Genomic DNA, 14,181 nt, shown 5'->3' on the forward strand with positions numbered 1-14,181 from the left:
TAGGTCAGTCGACGCCCATGCCCCCAATCGACCTGCAGGTCCGTCGATAAGTTCAGAGAATTGTCAATTTGGCCATTTTGGAAAAAAGGGTAAGTGTCCATCGACGGATGCATCGACGTCCCGTCGTTCAACCTACGCCCTGTCGATGGCAGGCATAGGTAGACACTGTATAGTGACAATTTTTTGGCCAAAATAGAAGGGTCCTCCTCAAGGAACCTTAGGGTGGTCCTTGGGGATTCGTACTAGGACGTTTCGACCCTAAACCTACTCCAATACTAGTTTGACACCTCTCCACAAAATTTCATCAAATTTCGACTCCTAAAACTCTGTGAAGCAGGGTAAGGCACACTAGCCTCAATTTCACAATTCACAGGACGTCGTGGATGTTGCTTGACGTCTTGACTCTAAAACTTCCTAAATGATTTATAAACATTATTCTAGGCCTTTAAACAGTGTTATCAACCTTAGACCAACATATGAGGCTCTAGATTAGGTCTTGGGCTTTTGGGATGTTACAGAAATGGTACAAAACTACCCCCATCCACCTATTGACTCCAAAATACCCTTTTCACCCACTTATTAGCTCCAAAATACCCTTTTCATCCACCTTTGGTTTCAAAATTGAATACTTATTTAGCTGTTTTATATTTAAATTATTTAATTACTTTTTGAAATACGTGGCACTGAACTATTTGTTACAATTTAACTTATTAATGTAATTTATAAATCAATCTACTACCCAACCATCACTAATTAAACCCCACCCAATTAATAAACCCGTCCCATTACTAATGCAACAACAGGAAAGCTATTGTCAATGAGTGTTTCTAAAAAATTGAGGCGAAAATGCCTATAGAAGTAAATTATCATACATTTAAGTCCTCAATAAAAAAATATTATAATTCAAGTGTCTAAATAAAAATTACCGATAAACTTAAGTCTGACAATGTTCATCTTAATTATTCATTCGTCTGAATTATGTGATGTTATTTAATAGATAATTTTTTTTAAAATAATATAATAAAGGTTTAATATTTACAACAAATCATAGATATTTATAAAATTATATTTATAAAAAGTGCATGAATTAATTAGGGATGTACTATTTCTTTACCTTTAATCATAAATTTTGAATTCAATCTTGAAAGAGAATCCTAGTGAAAGTGTTCTCCTAAATAAACGATCCAACCTAAATTTAATTAGGGTTTTGATTCGAACTCGAATAATTTTGGATGTCATTGCTACGAATCTGTAATTTCATCATGTTTTAGTAGTGTTTAGGGCGATTTTGATATTATAATTGTTTTTAATTGGGTGGGATTTAATTTATAATGAGTGTGTAGTGGGTTGATTTATAAATTATATTAATAAATTAAATTATAACCAATAGTTGAAAGCTAAATATTTTAAAAAAAATTTAAATATTTTAATTTTAAAATAATTAAATAAGTAGTCAATTTTGAACCAAAAGAGAATCTGTTTTTGAGCCAATAAGTGGATGAGAAGACATTTTGAAGCCAATATTTTATACCATTTTTCAATATTTCAAGAATACTTTAGGTCCTTTTTTTCGTTCTTTTAATACAAAACCAAAACAATAATGATCATTTTTTTTGTCACCCACCAAACCAATTAAACCAAATCAAAAGTCAAATTTTTTTTTTTTCCATTTAATTTGATTTGTCCATTCGATTTAAGTTTACTGTTTGAAATCTTTTAACTCTATAAATTACACAGATACAGTATCTTTTGTTTTCGGACAGAGAAGAGGTGCCGTGCTTCATAAATCAAAACCTTTGCCCGCTCTATCGCAGGCACAAATTTCCTTTACTTCATCTTGAGAAAACCTCGAACGATTCATCAATGGCTGGTGTAAACAAACGAAAACGAGGAAGAAAGCCAAAATCAGATCCCCCTTCAACACCAGACATCCCAACATCAACTTCACCCCACATTGACGATGTTGTTTTCTCAGTTAGCAACGTTGAGCTAATCGATCCACCTCCTTCTTCCACTTCCCACCGTCCCCGTCCCCGTCCTCGTCGTGGGAGGCCGCGTAAAACACCTCTTCTACCCAAACTCACCAACCCCGAAAATGGAAAAACCCTAAAAGTCACCTCCCCAACACGACGCTTAATCGATAAACCCAATGGGGTACCGTCTCTCATTTCTTCTGAGACTACTATTATAAATGCTTCTGTTGCTAGGGTGATGCCCGCCATGGATGCTGTAGTGAAGGTCTTTTGTGTTCACACCGAACCCAATTATTCCCTTCCCTGGCAGCGGAAGCGACAGTATAGTTCCAGTAGTAGCGGTTTTGTTATTAAAGGAAGAAGGGTTCTAACCAATGCACACTCTGTCGAGCATTACACGCAGGTCAAGTTGAAGAAGAGAGGGTCAGATACCAAGTTTGTAGCCACTGTGCTCGCTATTGGAACTGAATGTGATATTGGTGAGCTTCCATTGAAGTATTATGGAATGGAAATTACACTTCTCCCATAATTTGAATCATCTATTCTTCTCCCTTTGTCCTTTTTGCATGATAGTGTTTGCTTCTGTGAGGAATTAGTGATGGTAGAAAAAAAATTACAATTGTCAAAGTTTAAATTTTCAAAAAATAATTTAATGATTTTGTATTTTTCTAGAATAGCAAATGTCATGTAAATTGAGACTGAGGGTGTTGCTTGTTTTAGGTGGGGCCTAATGATTACACTCATATCATATTACTGCCACCAACGTGAATTAATACTGCATACTGTATTAGGTTTTATGTAGAAGCTTCTAGTAGTGAATAATTAGTAGTCTTCGGTTCACTGTTAATTTGGTTTTTGTGTTGCTATAGCGTTGCTTAATGTGGATGATGATGAGTTCTGGGAGGGGGTCTCACCTGTGGAATTTGGGGATTTGCCAGCGCTTCAAGATGCTGTGACAGTAGTAGGTTATCCAATTGGGGGCGACACAATCTCTGTGACAAGTGGTGTTGTTTCACGCATAGAGATATTATCTTATGTTCATGGATCTACTGAACTTTTGGGGCTCCAGGTATTCAATTTTCACTGATGAACTATTATAATATTCTTTCCCAATTTGATGATCCAATTGCTCTTGTATCTGACAAATGTTCTTAGTTTACAGATTGATGCTGCTATAAATTCTGGAAATTCTGGTGGGCCTGCTTTTAATGATAAAGGAAATTGTGTAGGTATCGCATTTCAGTCCCTTAAACATGAAGATGTGGAGAATATTGGTTATGTCATCCCAACACCTGTAATCACGCACTTCATTAAAGACTATGAGAAGAATGGTGCATATACCGGTAAGTCTAATGGAACTCTAGTTAGTCATGTATTATTAATAAGAAAAATGTGTAATTTATTTATGTTGGTCACATCTGTCTTATTTTATTGTAGTCATTCATATTTGGTTACAAAAACCAGATGAATGATGTTGAAATTCAAATGTCAACTTGAATGTGCGCTCATATATGATTGAATAAGATTAAAAGTGTATCATTTCTCACAGTGTAACCAATAGCATACATAGAGCATAAATTAAAGGTCACTTCAGACGGGTTTGCATTTGCCATGTCCTATGCAAAACTCAATTTGCACAAATTTGTAAGTGCATCATATGATAATTGAAGGTGGTTAAATTGGCTGCGGTAAACTTAGAATCATACTCGGAGAACTTTCTCAAAAAGTCTACAATGCTGAAAAGTGAAATCAAGGCAGAAGATATACGTAGCTAAGAATAGAAGCATCTTCCCCTCGATTAAAGTCATGGCGTTTGCATAATCATCAGCTTCATCATGCACCTCTGATTCTTTAGAGTCCTGAAACAATTATTCTTCTTCCTCTGTTTGGTGGGTGTCTAGTATTCCAGAGTTCCTTTCGTTTTGCTGGGATGCTCTATTGTTAGCTTCTATTTCATCCGTAATTGAAAAACACCACCCTGTCAAGTGTGGGTTCAAGTTGTTTTGCAACTGAAATTGGGCCCCAAAAAAGGCTTCGGGCTGCTATCTTCTCTCCCCTTCTTCATTAATTGGGACACTTGCATTTAAATCTCCCTTCTCCCGCTCACGTTCTAGTATTCCAACTCCATATATTAATTTGAATGCGTGTTAGGTTTTTCTTGTTCCATGTGACTCTCTCTCTCATTAGCACAACTGTCACAACTATTGGCTTCCTCATGTATCTCTATTACCTGATGGTCCTCAAGGAGGTTCGTCTTCTTCCCTTCGCCAGCAATAGCCATGGTTGATGTCTCACTCCATATGGCTATAATAAAAATTAAACCCCCGTCTTCAATCTCTACTTTTCAGAAACATGTCTTCCATCTCCTTTGACCTTCATTCTTGCTAATTTGAGATGGTTTTTGAGAGATGTTTGTTCCTCTGTTTCTATCCAACCTTTGCACTGCTTGCCGATTGCCTTAAAAATCTGTTCTGTCCGGAGTTGAAGAGGAGGAACCAAAATCTTACCCATGTTTACTCTCTTTCTTGATTACTCGTGCAACAACCAACGACTAGATTCCACTATTCAAGGTGGGTTTTTGCTTTTTTCCCAGCTCCATTCCCTTAAAGAATTTGTTCTGCCATGGATTTTGTTGGAAACTCAAAATAGAACGGACTATCTGCCATTTCATAAATGTTCACCCCAAAGGCATTCTTCCAATTCGATACAGCCTGCCTTCTTATATCTGAAAGTGTTGGTTTTTTCTTTCATCGCTTTGTTAAAATGGTTCTCAGCAGACACATCCCCTCCAAACACAATAATTTACTTATCACTTGTGCTGACCAATGCTCTGGTTGACTCTTTCGACTGCCATTTCCTTGTTCTGATCGCTTCAGCATATAAAATTTTTGGGCCTGCCTTCCTAGGGATGGTTGTAATGAAGGGACTTATATCTCCCTTAATGAATCTAACAATCTTAATGGCAATGCTCCTTCGAAAGATCTGTTGTCAATTTTCTACATAAACAATACATGTTAATTTACTGAACTTGTTTTTTCTTGAGCAAAAAAAGTGCATGCTATTCCTTTTAATTTCCACCTTTTTGTCTATGTTTTGTTATCTCTTAAAGCTTCCTGTGTAACGTGAATATCCACTCTATTGTTTTCGGTGGAGGAAGTTGAACCACAAAACACATTGGCGATAGAGGATGAGATAGAGGGAGATATGCACGCAACTCTTTGGGTCCATCAACACATAATTAAATTGAGCAAAGAATTTGGGATTTGCTTTGGTGGCTGACAAAGAGGCCATGTCTCTCTTCAAGAGAATAGATAAGAACAGGCAAGCAATAAGACGAGCAACCAGACATGGGCAGAGATGCAGCAATGTCTACAACAAAGAAGAAAGGCATGCAAGAATAAAAGGTTGGTGTTTGGCATCCATTTTAAAGCAATGGGCTGAGAAATAATGTTAAGGGATAAACCATCATGGATCAATGAAAATGAAAGTAATTTCGTTGAATGCGAGGGGATTTAACAAGTGTGACATCAGAAGGGTGATAATTAACCTCATCCATATGGAAGATTGATATATTGTGCTTTCAGGAGACAAAATTGGAAGGTAATATTGGAGAAAAAGGTTTAATAACTATGGGGGAATATGTGTCAGATATGCTCAATTGGATGCAAGTGGACAAGGGGGTGGGGGCGAGATAGTGGCAACTGGAATGTACTCATTGACTTGTAAGTTAACATGTCAATGGAAGTAGTTCAATTGGTATGACAGGGGTTTAGGCTCCTAACTGCAATAGGGAAAGAAGAAGTGAGGGAGGAAGTTGGGTCTGTGAGTGGACTGTTCAGTCGACCCTGGGTTCTGTCTGGAGACTTTAATGTAGTTAGAATGTTAGATATCCCACGGAAAAGAGTAACTGCAACAGAAGCACCAGAGCCATGTTAGAAATTTTGAGTTCATTGATGATATGGAGCTGATGGAACCATTATGAGAAGGGGGCAGCTAACGGATAAATCAGGAATCAACATAAATCATTGATAGATTTCTGATTTCAGAGGATCTGTATGATATGATTTTTCTGCTTGATTAAAAAAAAGGAAGTTCAGAAACAACTAAACAGGAGATACTAACAAGAGTTTGTCCTGACCATTCCCGGGTGTTTCTAAAAATGTGGTAGCTATGAACATAACAAATCATACTTCCAAGTTCAAAAACTGGTGACTTGAGACCAAAGGTTTTTTTGACGGAGTACAAGAGTGGTGATCATGTATTGAGATTGAAGGCAGGCCAAATTACATGCTTGTTGGGAAGCTCAAAGCTCTTAACAGAAAATTGAAGGAATGGAACCAAAACAACTTTGGCTATATGGAATGGAAAGAATGACATTGTGAATTAGATCAATAAGCTTGATGACACACATCAAAGAAGACAGCTTACTGCTAATGAAACTTCCAAAAAGGCAAGCATTGTCATGAATTTTGAAGAATATGCAAGAAGAGAGGAATAGCATGAGCCATGGACACAAAGATGTAGGGAACTTTGGCTTAAACAGGAAGATAAGAACAGTAAGTTATTTCAAAGAATATTCAATGCACACAAAAGAAACAACTACATTGAGAAGCTACTGGTGGGAGGTGAATTCATTGAAGAACCAAAGATTTAAAAAGGGAGATCATACATTTTTATCATAATCTATATTCTGAAGCAGAGGAATAGAGAGAGACCTTCAAGTAATATGATCAACTACCCCAGTATTTCAAAAAATGAAAAATACAACTTACGAAATAATTTTGAAGAGAAGGAAGTACTAGAGTGTTTAAAACCTTAGTTGCGCGGACTCTCCACTTTTAATGCCGCACCCGTCTCAGATTCTCCAAAAATACACTACTTTTGGTGAATCCAACACACACCCGTTGGCTTTTTTGAAGAGTCCGAGCAACATAGTTTAAAACTTTGAGCTGTGAACAAAGCTTCTGGCCCAAATGGATACACAATCAATGCTAGAGGTGATCATGGCAGACGTGATGGCTGCAATTTCAAACTTCCTTTAAATGAAGGATATTTGTAAAATAGCTTCATGCTACTTATGTGGTATTAACACCTAAAGATAGTGGTGCTAAAGAATTAGGAACTGTTCTTTAAAGACCTTTTCCTGAAGAAGAGGTGTTGAATGTAATCAAGCAATGTGATGGAGATAAAGCCCCGGGCCCAGATGGTTTGACAATGAGTTTCTTCGAACTTTGTTGGGACACTGTGAAGGTGGATCTGCTGGGAACTGTTTGTAACTTCCATCAGAAAGAGTTATTTGAAAAGTCTTTCAATGCCACTTTCATAGCCTTAATACCAAAGAAAGCTGGAGCTGAGGAGCTTAAGGATTTCAGACCTATCAGTCTAATAGGAAGTGTCTACAAGATACTTTCCAAGCTTTTTACCGGAAGGTTGAAGTCTGTTGTTGGGAAATTAGTAAATGAACATCAAATGGCATTTTTAAAGCAGGCAGATGATGTATGCGGTTCTCTTAGCAAATTAATTAGTGGATTCCAGAGAGAAACAAAAATTTCCAGGGATCTTATGCGAGCTTGACCTAGAGAAGGCATATGACCATGTTAATTGGAAGTTTCTACTGAAGGTGCTAGAAGACATGGGTTTTGGTAAAAAATTGATCAACTGTATACGTTTCTGTATCTCTACTGTAAGGCTCTCTCTGATTATAAATGGCAATAATGAAGGCTTCTTATCGTCTGAGAGGGGGTTGAGGCAGAGTGATCCTATATCACCTTTTTTGTTTATCTTAGCTATGGAGGGGCTCAGCCACATGATCAGGAGGGCAAGGGCAAATGGTTGGTTAAAGGGTTTCCAAGCTCAGGTGCAAGGACATAGAGTAGATGAAAGGGAAGTCATGCATCTGCTTAATGCAGATGACTCACTAATATTTTGTGAAGCTGAATTATCTCAGCTTAGACATATTAGGGCTCTTTACTATTTCTGAAGGCATTTCTGGACTACATGTTAATTGGCAAAAGAGTTGTCGTTACCCAGTGAACAAAGTTGATAATATGGAGATATTAGCAAGTAATCTTGAATGCCAGGTAGCTGCCTGCCTTACCCACAAAGTACGTAGAGATGCCCTGGGTGCAAAGAACAAAGAGATAGAGGTTTGGAGAGAAGTGCTAGAGAGATGTGATAGGAGATTGGCTAGATGGAAGAGTCATTATTTGTCCTTAGGAGGGAGAATTACACTAGTCAAATCTGTGTTGAATTCCCTTCCTTCCTATATGATGAGCCTATTTCCTATATCAAAGAGTATTGTAAAGAGAATAAATTTGCTCAGAAGAACTTTTTTGTGGAATGGAAACAAGGAGCAGAAAAGTTACAACCTTGTAAAATGGGATACTGTAACACTTCACAAGAAGCAAGGGGGATTAGGTACAAGAAACTCAACTTCCAATCTCGTCTTTTGCAAAATGGTTATGGAGGTTCTGTACTGAGGATATGCCTTTATGGAAAAAAATCATCATTGAGAAATATGGACTTCAAAGTCACTGGATCACTGAAGACGTCCTTGGTACTTTTGGTTGTAGTGTCTGGAAAACTATTCGGAGACTCTGGACCCAGTTTCAAAAAAATGTTCAATTCAAGGTCTCGGTAATGGCGTGAAGATTGAGTTCTGGAATGAACTTTGGATAGGTGAAAGGAGCTTGAAATCTCTCTTCCCTGATGTGTTCCTCCCCAGCCAACAGAATAGGGCCACTATAGCTCAGATGTGGAGTATACAAGGTTGGAATTTCAACTTCAGAAGGGCCCTAAACGATTGGGAGGTTCAAAGAGTTGCAGATTTTCTTATGGTGATAAATGATTTCAATGGAACTACCAATGCACTTGACAGACCAGTGTGGTGCGTTCACAGTGAAATCATGCTATTGGAGGAGAAATACTGGCCAACTGCAGATTAGGAACTGGCCTTGGCAACTAATCTGGAAAGCCAAAGTCCTTAAAAGTTTCTTGTTTCATGTGGTTAGTTTGCAGGAAAGCTTGTTTGACTTATGAAGTACTACAAAGAAGAGGTAGACAGATTTGATCAAGATGTTTTATGTGTGACCAGGATGCTGAAATAAATAGCAATCTATTTCTACACCATAAAACATCTGCAAATCTGTGGAACATGTTCTTGTGTATACTTGGATTGAGTTGTATGGTTCCCAAAACTACTAAAAGTATGATGGACTGCTGGAAAGAGATTGGAAGAAGAGAGTCAGAAGAGGACTGGTGGGAATTGATCCCTGCAAGCATCTGGTGGACATTGTGGAAGGAAAGGAATGCAAGAGGCTTTGAAGGCAAAAGCAACAACATTCAAAAAATCAGAATGAATTGCCTTAGTCTTCTAAACTTTCAGTGTAAACAGGATACGGTGGGGGATATAGAACTTTTTGATGATTTTATAGGGAAATTGTAAAGCTCCATAGACTAGCTCTTATGGCGTTCTGTTTTTTACCCTATGGGATGTAAGTGCTCACTCTTATCATTACTTGGATGATGGTGTTTTGTGAATACACAGTTACCCGATCCTCAAAAAAAAAAAAAGAAATAGGAAACTTTAGATCTATCAACCTTATTGGGAGTTTCTATAAGTTGATATCAAAAATTCAGAGACTCGAGAAGGTGATGCATAAACTGATGGACACTCGAGAAATGACTTATTAATAGTGAAAAGTGGACGAAGGGAGTAGCATTTTGTGCATTGAGATATTTTGTAGGATTTTACATGTTTCACTTAAAAGGAAAGAACTGGAGGATAAAGGAAATTTGAAATAAAATTTACAGTACTAGTCTTCGTCTAAGTGGTGATTATTTATTTGTTTTGTAGTTTTGAGGACTCACACTTATTAATAGTGAAAAGTGGATGAAGGAAGTAACATTTTGTGCATTGAGACATTCTGAAATTTGAGAGTAAAATGACGTGGATTTGTGTAGGATTATACACGTTTCACTTAAAGGGAAAGAACTGAAGAATAAAGGAAATTAAATTTACAGTAACAGTCTTAATCGTCTACATGGAGATTATTTATTGGTTTTGTAGTTTTGAGGACTCAAACTTATTAATAGTGAAAAGTGGACGACGGGAGAAGCATTTTGTGCATTGAGATATTGTGAAAGTTGAAAGTAAAATGACGTGGATTTGTGTATTGTGGACATGATTTGATGAACTAGAAGCCTAAAATGAGTCCAAAATCTCTGACACATCGCCCAACATCGGTACAAAATAATTGGAAAAACTCCTGCTTTGACGCCATGAGAGGAGGTTGCCAAGTCCATACAAGGAAATCACCCATCCCTTTTTCATCCGATGTGGAACTCTTCAACACGGACTTATAATTCACTAGTGATTCTTTGTATAACCCAAAGGTTACAGTTTTATTTATGATCAAATTCTACTGTAGACTTCTAAAAATCCTGAATTGTTGATCTTCTTGTAAGGAAGATTTTTACAGATCTTGTACTGGAGATAAATTTACGAAGTTATAGTTACGTGGGGACAGTAGTTGTTCTGAAGTTGAACTGATGTTTCCCGAGTATGCAATTATTGAGGATGATCTGCTGATCTACATATTCAACAAGGTTATGATGCTATCTTAATTAAAAATAAAAGAGAAGTCCAAAGGCTTTGATACTTTCAAAATGAATAACTGAATAATCTTCTTGGTGTCATCAAAAGGCCATGGCTAAGTCATGCATGTCCGACTATAAGAAACAATTATTTAAAATAGAAAGATGGATAGAATGTGTGACATAGGTTACTACCACTGGCGCTCTTTTAATGTGATACAAAAGAACACCTTTGTGCTTGATGCATGAGAATCAGGTCTTATTTTCATATGATGTAGCTTGAACATATGACCACTTTTTGCAAAAATGCACAAGCTACTGTATAGAATTAATGTCTGCATATTATCATTATTTTCATTTTGTCCAGGGTTTCCCATTCTTGGGGTTGAGTGGCAGAAGATGGAAAATCCAGATCTGCGTTTATCAATGGGAATGAAACCTGACCAGAAAGGTGTCCGTATAAGAAGAATTGACCCTACTACCCCAGAGTCTATGATGTTGATGCCATCTGATGTAATCCTAAGTTTCGATGGGGTTGATATTGCCAATGATGGAACAGGTTGAAATGCTAACTGTGCTTTCTTTCTTTTGCACTTTATACTGAACTTATCTCACCACCCTTCTTCTCAGTAGCTTACCCATTAAGCTCTAATATTGAAATGCATATATGCTGTTGTATTTTTATCCTTATTGACTAAAAAATGATCTCCTTATACTTTTCCAACCTAAGCTCTGCAACTAATGCTAACAAGTTTGATTAACAGTTGTTGGATTTACTATTAATTAACTCATAATTCTTCTTTTTTTTTTCCTGATGTTATTCTTGTGTTATCATTTCTTCTAAGTGGTAAAAACATTCATGTTGATGACCTGACTAAGCCTGATGGCAGTATTAAAGAAATCTTCATATTGGACGAGGTATTTACAGGAGAACTTTGTCAGCTGGTTTGTATTTGTACTTCTTGGAGTGTGTTTCCATTCCACACATTTGTTTTCGGAAGAAGGTGGATATCTTACATGATATTTGCAATTAGAATGGTTTCTAATGGTTCAACCCATTTGGAAGAACATACTGTCTGTCGGAGTTGCATGATAATTGCGTATATTGAATAATTAATGCTCCTTTTTTTATTAGCTTTGTCTGTTGTCACTCCTATTCAAGTTAATTTTATTTTCAATTGACAGTTCATATGATTAATCTCCTTTGATTATTTTCAGTTCCATTCCGGCATGGAGAGCGTATAGGTTTTAGTTATCTCGTCTCCCAAAAATATTCGGGCGACTATGCTGCTGTTAAAGTTCTTCGTCGTAATTCTGAGATATTAAATTTCATTATCAAACTTGCAACTCAGATGAGGCTTATTCCAGCTCACAACAAGGGGAGACCTCCGTCGTATTATATTATAGCTGGATTTGTTTTTACAACTGTATCTGTTCCATATCTTCGTTCAGAGGTACACCAATTGCGTTGCCATATTGATGTGTCATATCCTCAATACCACTGCCCATCTCTTTTTAATTCCTCGTTCAGTGTCTTGTTCTTCTCTATTTAGTTCTCATGATCAATGTTTGTGATAAACCTGAGTTCCCTTGAAGTTTCTTGCTTGTGTATGTTGGAGTTTATGTGGCTTATTGCCACTTCTAGGGGAATAATGCCTGTATAGCGAGGTTTATCATACTTTCTAGAATTGGCTTGATGGGATCATGAGTATTCTTGGTGGTATTATCAAATTTTATTTACAAGCAACAAGGCTTCCTTCTATCTATCATAAAAATGTCCTAGCTCATCGGTTCATCCCGGGACACTAGGATCCAAATCTTAGCAGAGGCAAAGTATATTTGGGTGATTTCTTACTATCCGCTTAATTTGGTTGGTGACATGGCCTCATGCTGATAGAAGGATAGGAAGATGAATATAAACAGTGGGTTCTTGTCAAGGTGCATAGCTGCACACAAGCTGGTCCAGACACCACTATTATTTAAAAGAAAATCTTCTTATAGCTCATAAGTTGAAGATTTTTCAGAAATCCCCTCATTCCATGTGATTGAGAGTAACATACTTTATCATTAGGATGTACAATTCTTAATGTTCACAAAACCGTAATAGATTAGTCTGATATAGTTTATGATTAGGATGTACAATAGGTAGGCATAGAGCTATATAAGAACCACCTATGTGCATGAGTTAGCTGAGGAGAAAACATAAAGAGTTGTATTGTTACACAATATTATTCTATTATCTTCTTCACTATGCAAAGAGGGTTCTTATTGTTGTCAGTTTCTGTGTTAGTGTTTTAGAGAATGCGTAGATTCTACCTTTATATAGAAGAGAACATGCTCTATATGGCCAATTGCGTCACTCTTTTCAATATTGTGCTTAATAGTGATTCATGTGTGCATACGATGCCTCGTCATTTATTGCGATAGTTCTATTTTCTAACTCCTCCCCATGTGCATAACCAGTATGGAAAAGATTACGAGTATGAAGCTTCTGTAAAGCTGTTGGACAAACTCTTGCATGAGTTTCGACAATCACCTGATGAACAGATTGTCGTGGTTTCCCAGGTTATGCCTCACTTAAAAAATCATCTGTGAGAAGCTGCAGGATTCTTGTATTGAAGTAGTATCTGATTTTCTGTTTTTTTGCTTTATCAAATGTTTTTAAGGTTCTTGTTGCTGACATTAACATTGGATATGAGGAGATAGTTAATACTCAGGTTGGTGGTAGATGCATCTCTAGATCTTAATATCATTGTTTCTTATTGGGCTGTCAAACAGACTTCCATTGATACCATCTTCCTGTCTGTGGCTTCCCAATTATGTTGTAGGTTCTTTCTTTTAACGGTGAGCCTGTAAAAAATTTGAAGAGCTTGGCCAGCATGGTAGAGAAGTGCAAGGATGAGTTTTTGAAGTTTGATTTGGAATATCAGCAGGTATGAACTTTCTGTTGGTCTGGGTTTTTTGAGAGATGTGTGGCATTTATTAACTCTAGTTTGATTTATGCAGGTGGTAGTCCTCCAGACAAAGACAGCAAAATCTGCAACATCAGACATCCTTACTACACATTGTATTCCTTCTGCCATGTCGGAAGATCTCAGGACGTAAATCATTTCAGCAAAGGTCAAAAAATCAAAATTCTTGTTGCCAGCATGACAATAGTCATCCTTTTTTTTTTTTTGGTTTCCTCTGTGTCCTTGGCAAGCTGACGATTTTTTTGTAGTATTTAACTATCAATGGATGGTAAATTAACCTAAGGTGTTGGTTCTAATGCATACAAGAATTATTGAAGGGTTGTACCATTTTCTGAATATTGGATACCTTTGTAATAGATAGCTGTAGAGCAGTCCCATTGCCTCAGCTACTGGATGGATTAAGGATGTGTTTGGTATGGAGGAAAATGTTTTTCTGAAAAACAAGTAGATCTTAGACTTATTTTCTCATGTTTGGTTGGTGAGTAGAAAATATTTTCGAAAATGATTGTGTTTGTTTTATGAATGAAAAATGTTTTTGAGAGACATCTTTTATTAGTAGAGAAAAAACAATTTATGAAATTGAAAATATTTTTTAAAAGTAAAATTACTATTTTATGGGGTGGTGGGGGTGGAGGGGGGGT

At 36.9% G+C, this 14,181-nt stretch overlaps 1 protein-coding gene across 1 annotated transcript; it reads left to right on the top strand.

Annotated features, from left to right (window-relative positions):
- The first annotated feature begins 1,739 nt into the window (after positions 1 to 1,739).
- On the top strand, positions 1,740 to 13,981 carry LOC107007441 (protease Do-like 9). The gene is made up of 9 exons (XM_015206068.2): positions 1,740 to 2,452; positions 2,843 to 3,042; positions 3,136 to 3,316; positions 10,936 to 11,127; positions 11,787 to 12,022; positions 13,032 to 13,133; positions 13,235 to 13,285; positions 13,397 to 13,501; positions 13,575 to 13,981. Exons 1-9 carry the CDS (start codon positions 1,864 to 1,866, stop codon positions 13,671 to 13,673), a joined length of 1,755 nt encoding a protein of 584 aa, XP_015061554.1. The 5' UTR covers positions 1,740 to 1,863; the 3' UTR covers positions 13,674 to 13,981.
- The last annotated feature ends 200 nt before the right edge of the window (positions 13,982 to 14,181 follow it).

The sequence above is a fragment of the Solanum pennellii genome, chromosome 12 (assembly GCF_001406875.1).
Source record: "Solanum pennellii chromosome 12, SPENNV200".
In the NCBI taxonomy this organism is placed as follows: Eukaryota; Viridiplantae; Streptophyta; class Magnoliopsida; order Solanales; family Solanaceae; genus Solanum; species Solanum pennellii.

What these genes read in the sequence shown, in the direction of transcription:
- LOC107007441 (XM_015206068.2), top strand. Translation starts at nt 1,864, where the DNA reads ATGGCTGGTGTAAACAAACGAAAACGAGGAAGAAAGCCAAAATCAGAT. An exon ending in TATTGCCAATGATGGAACAG is followed by an intron (nt 11,128 to 11,786) that starts GTTGAAATGCTA and finishes GATTATTTTCAG; the next exon opens with TTCCATTCCGGCATGGAGAG. An exon ending in TTGATTTGGAATATCAGCAG is followed by an intron (nt 13,502 to 13,574) that starts GTATGAACTTTC and finishes TGATTTATGCAG; the next exon opens with GTGGTAGTCCTCCAGACAAA.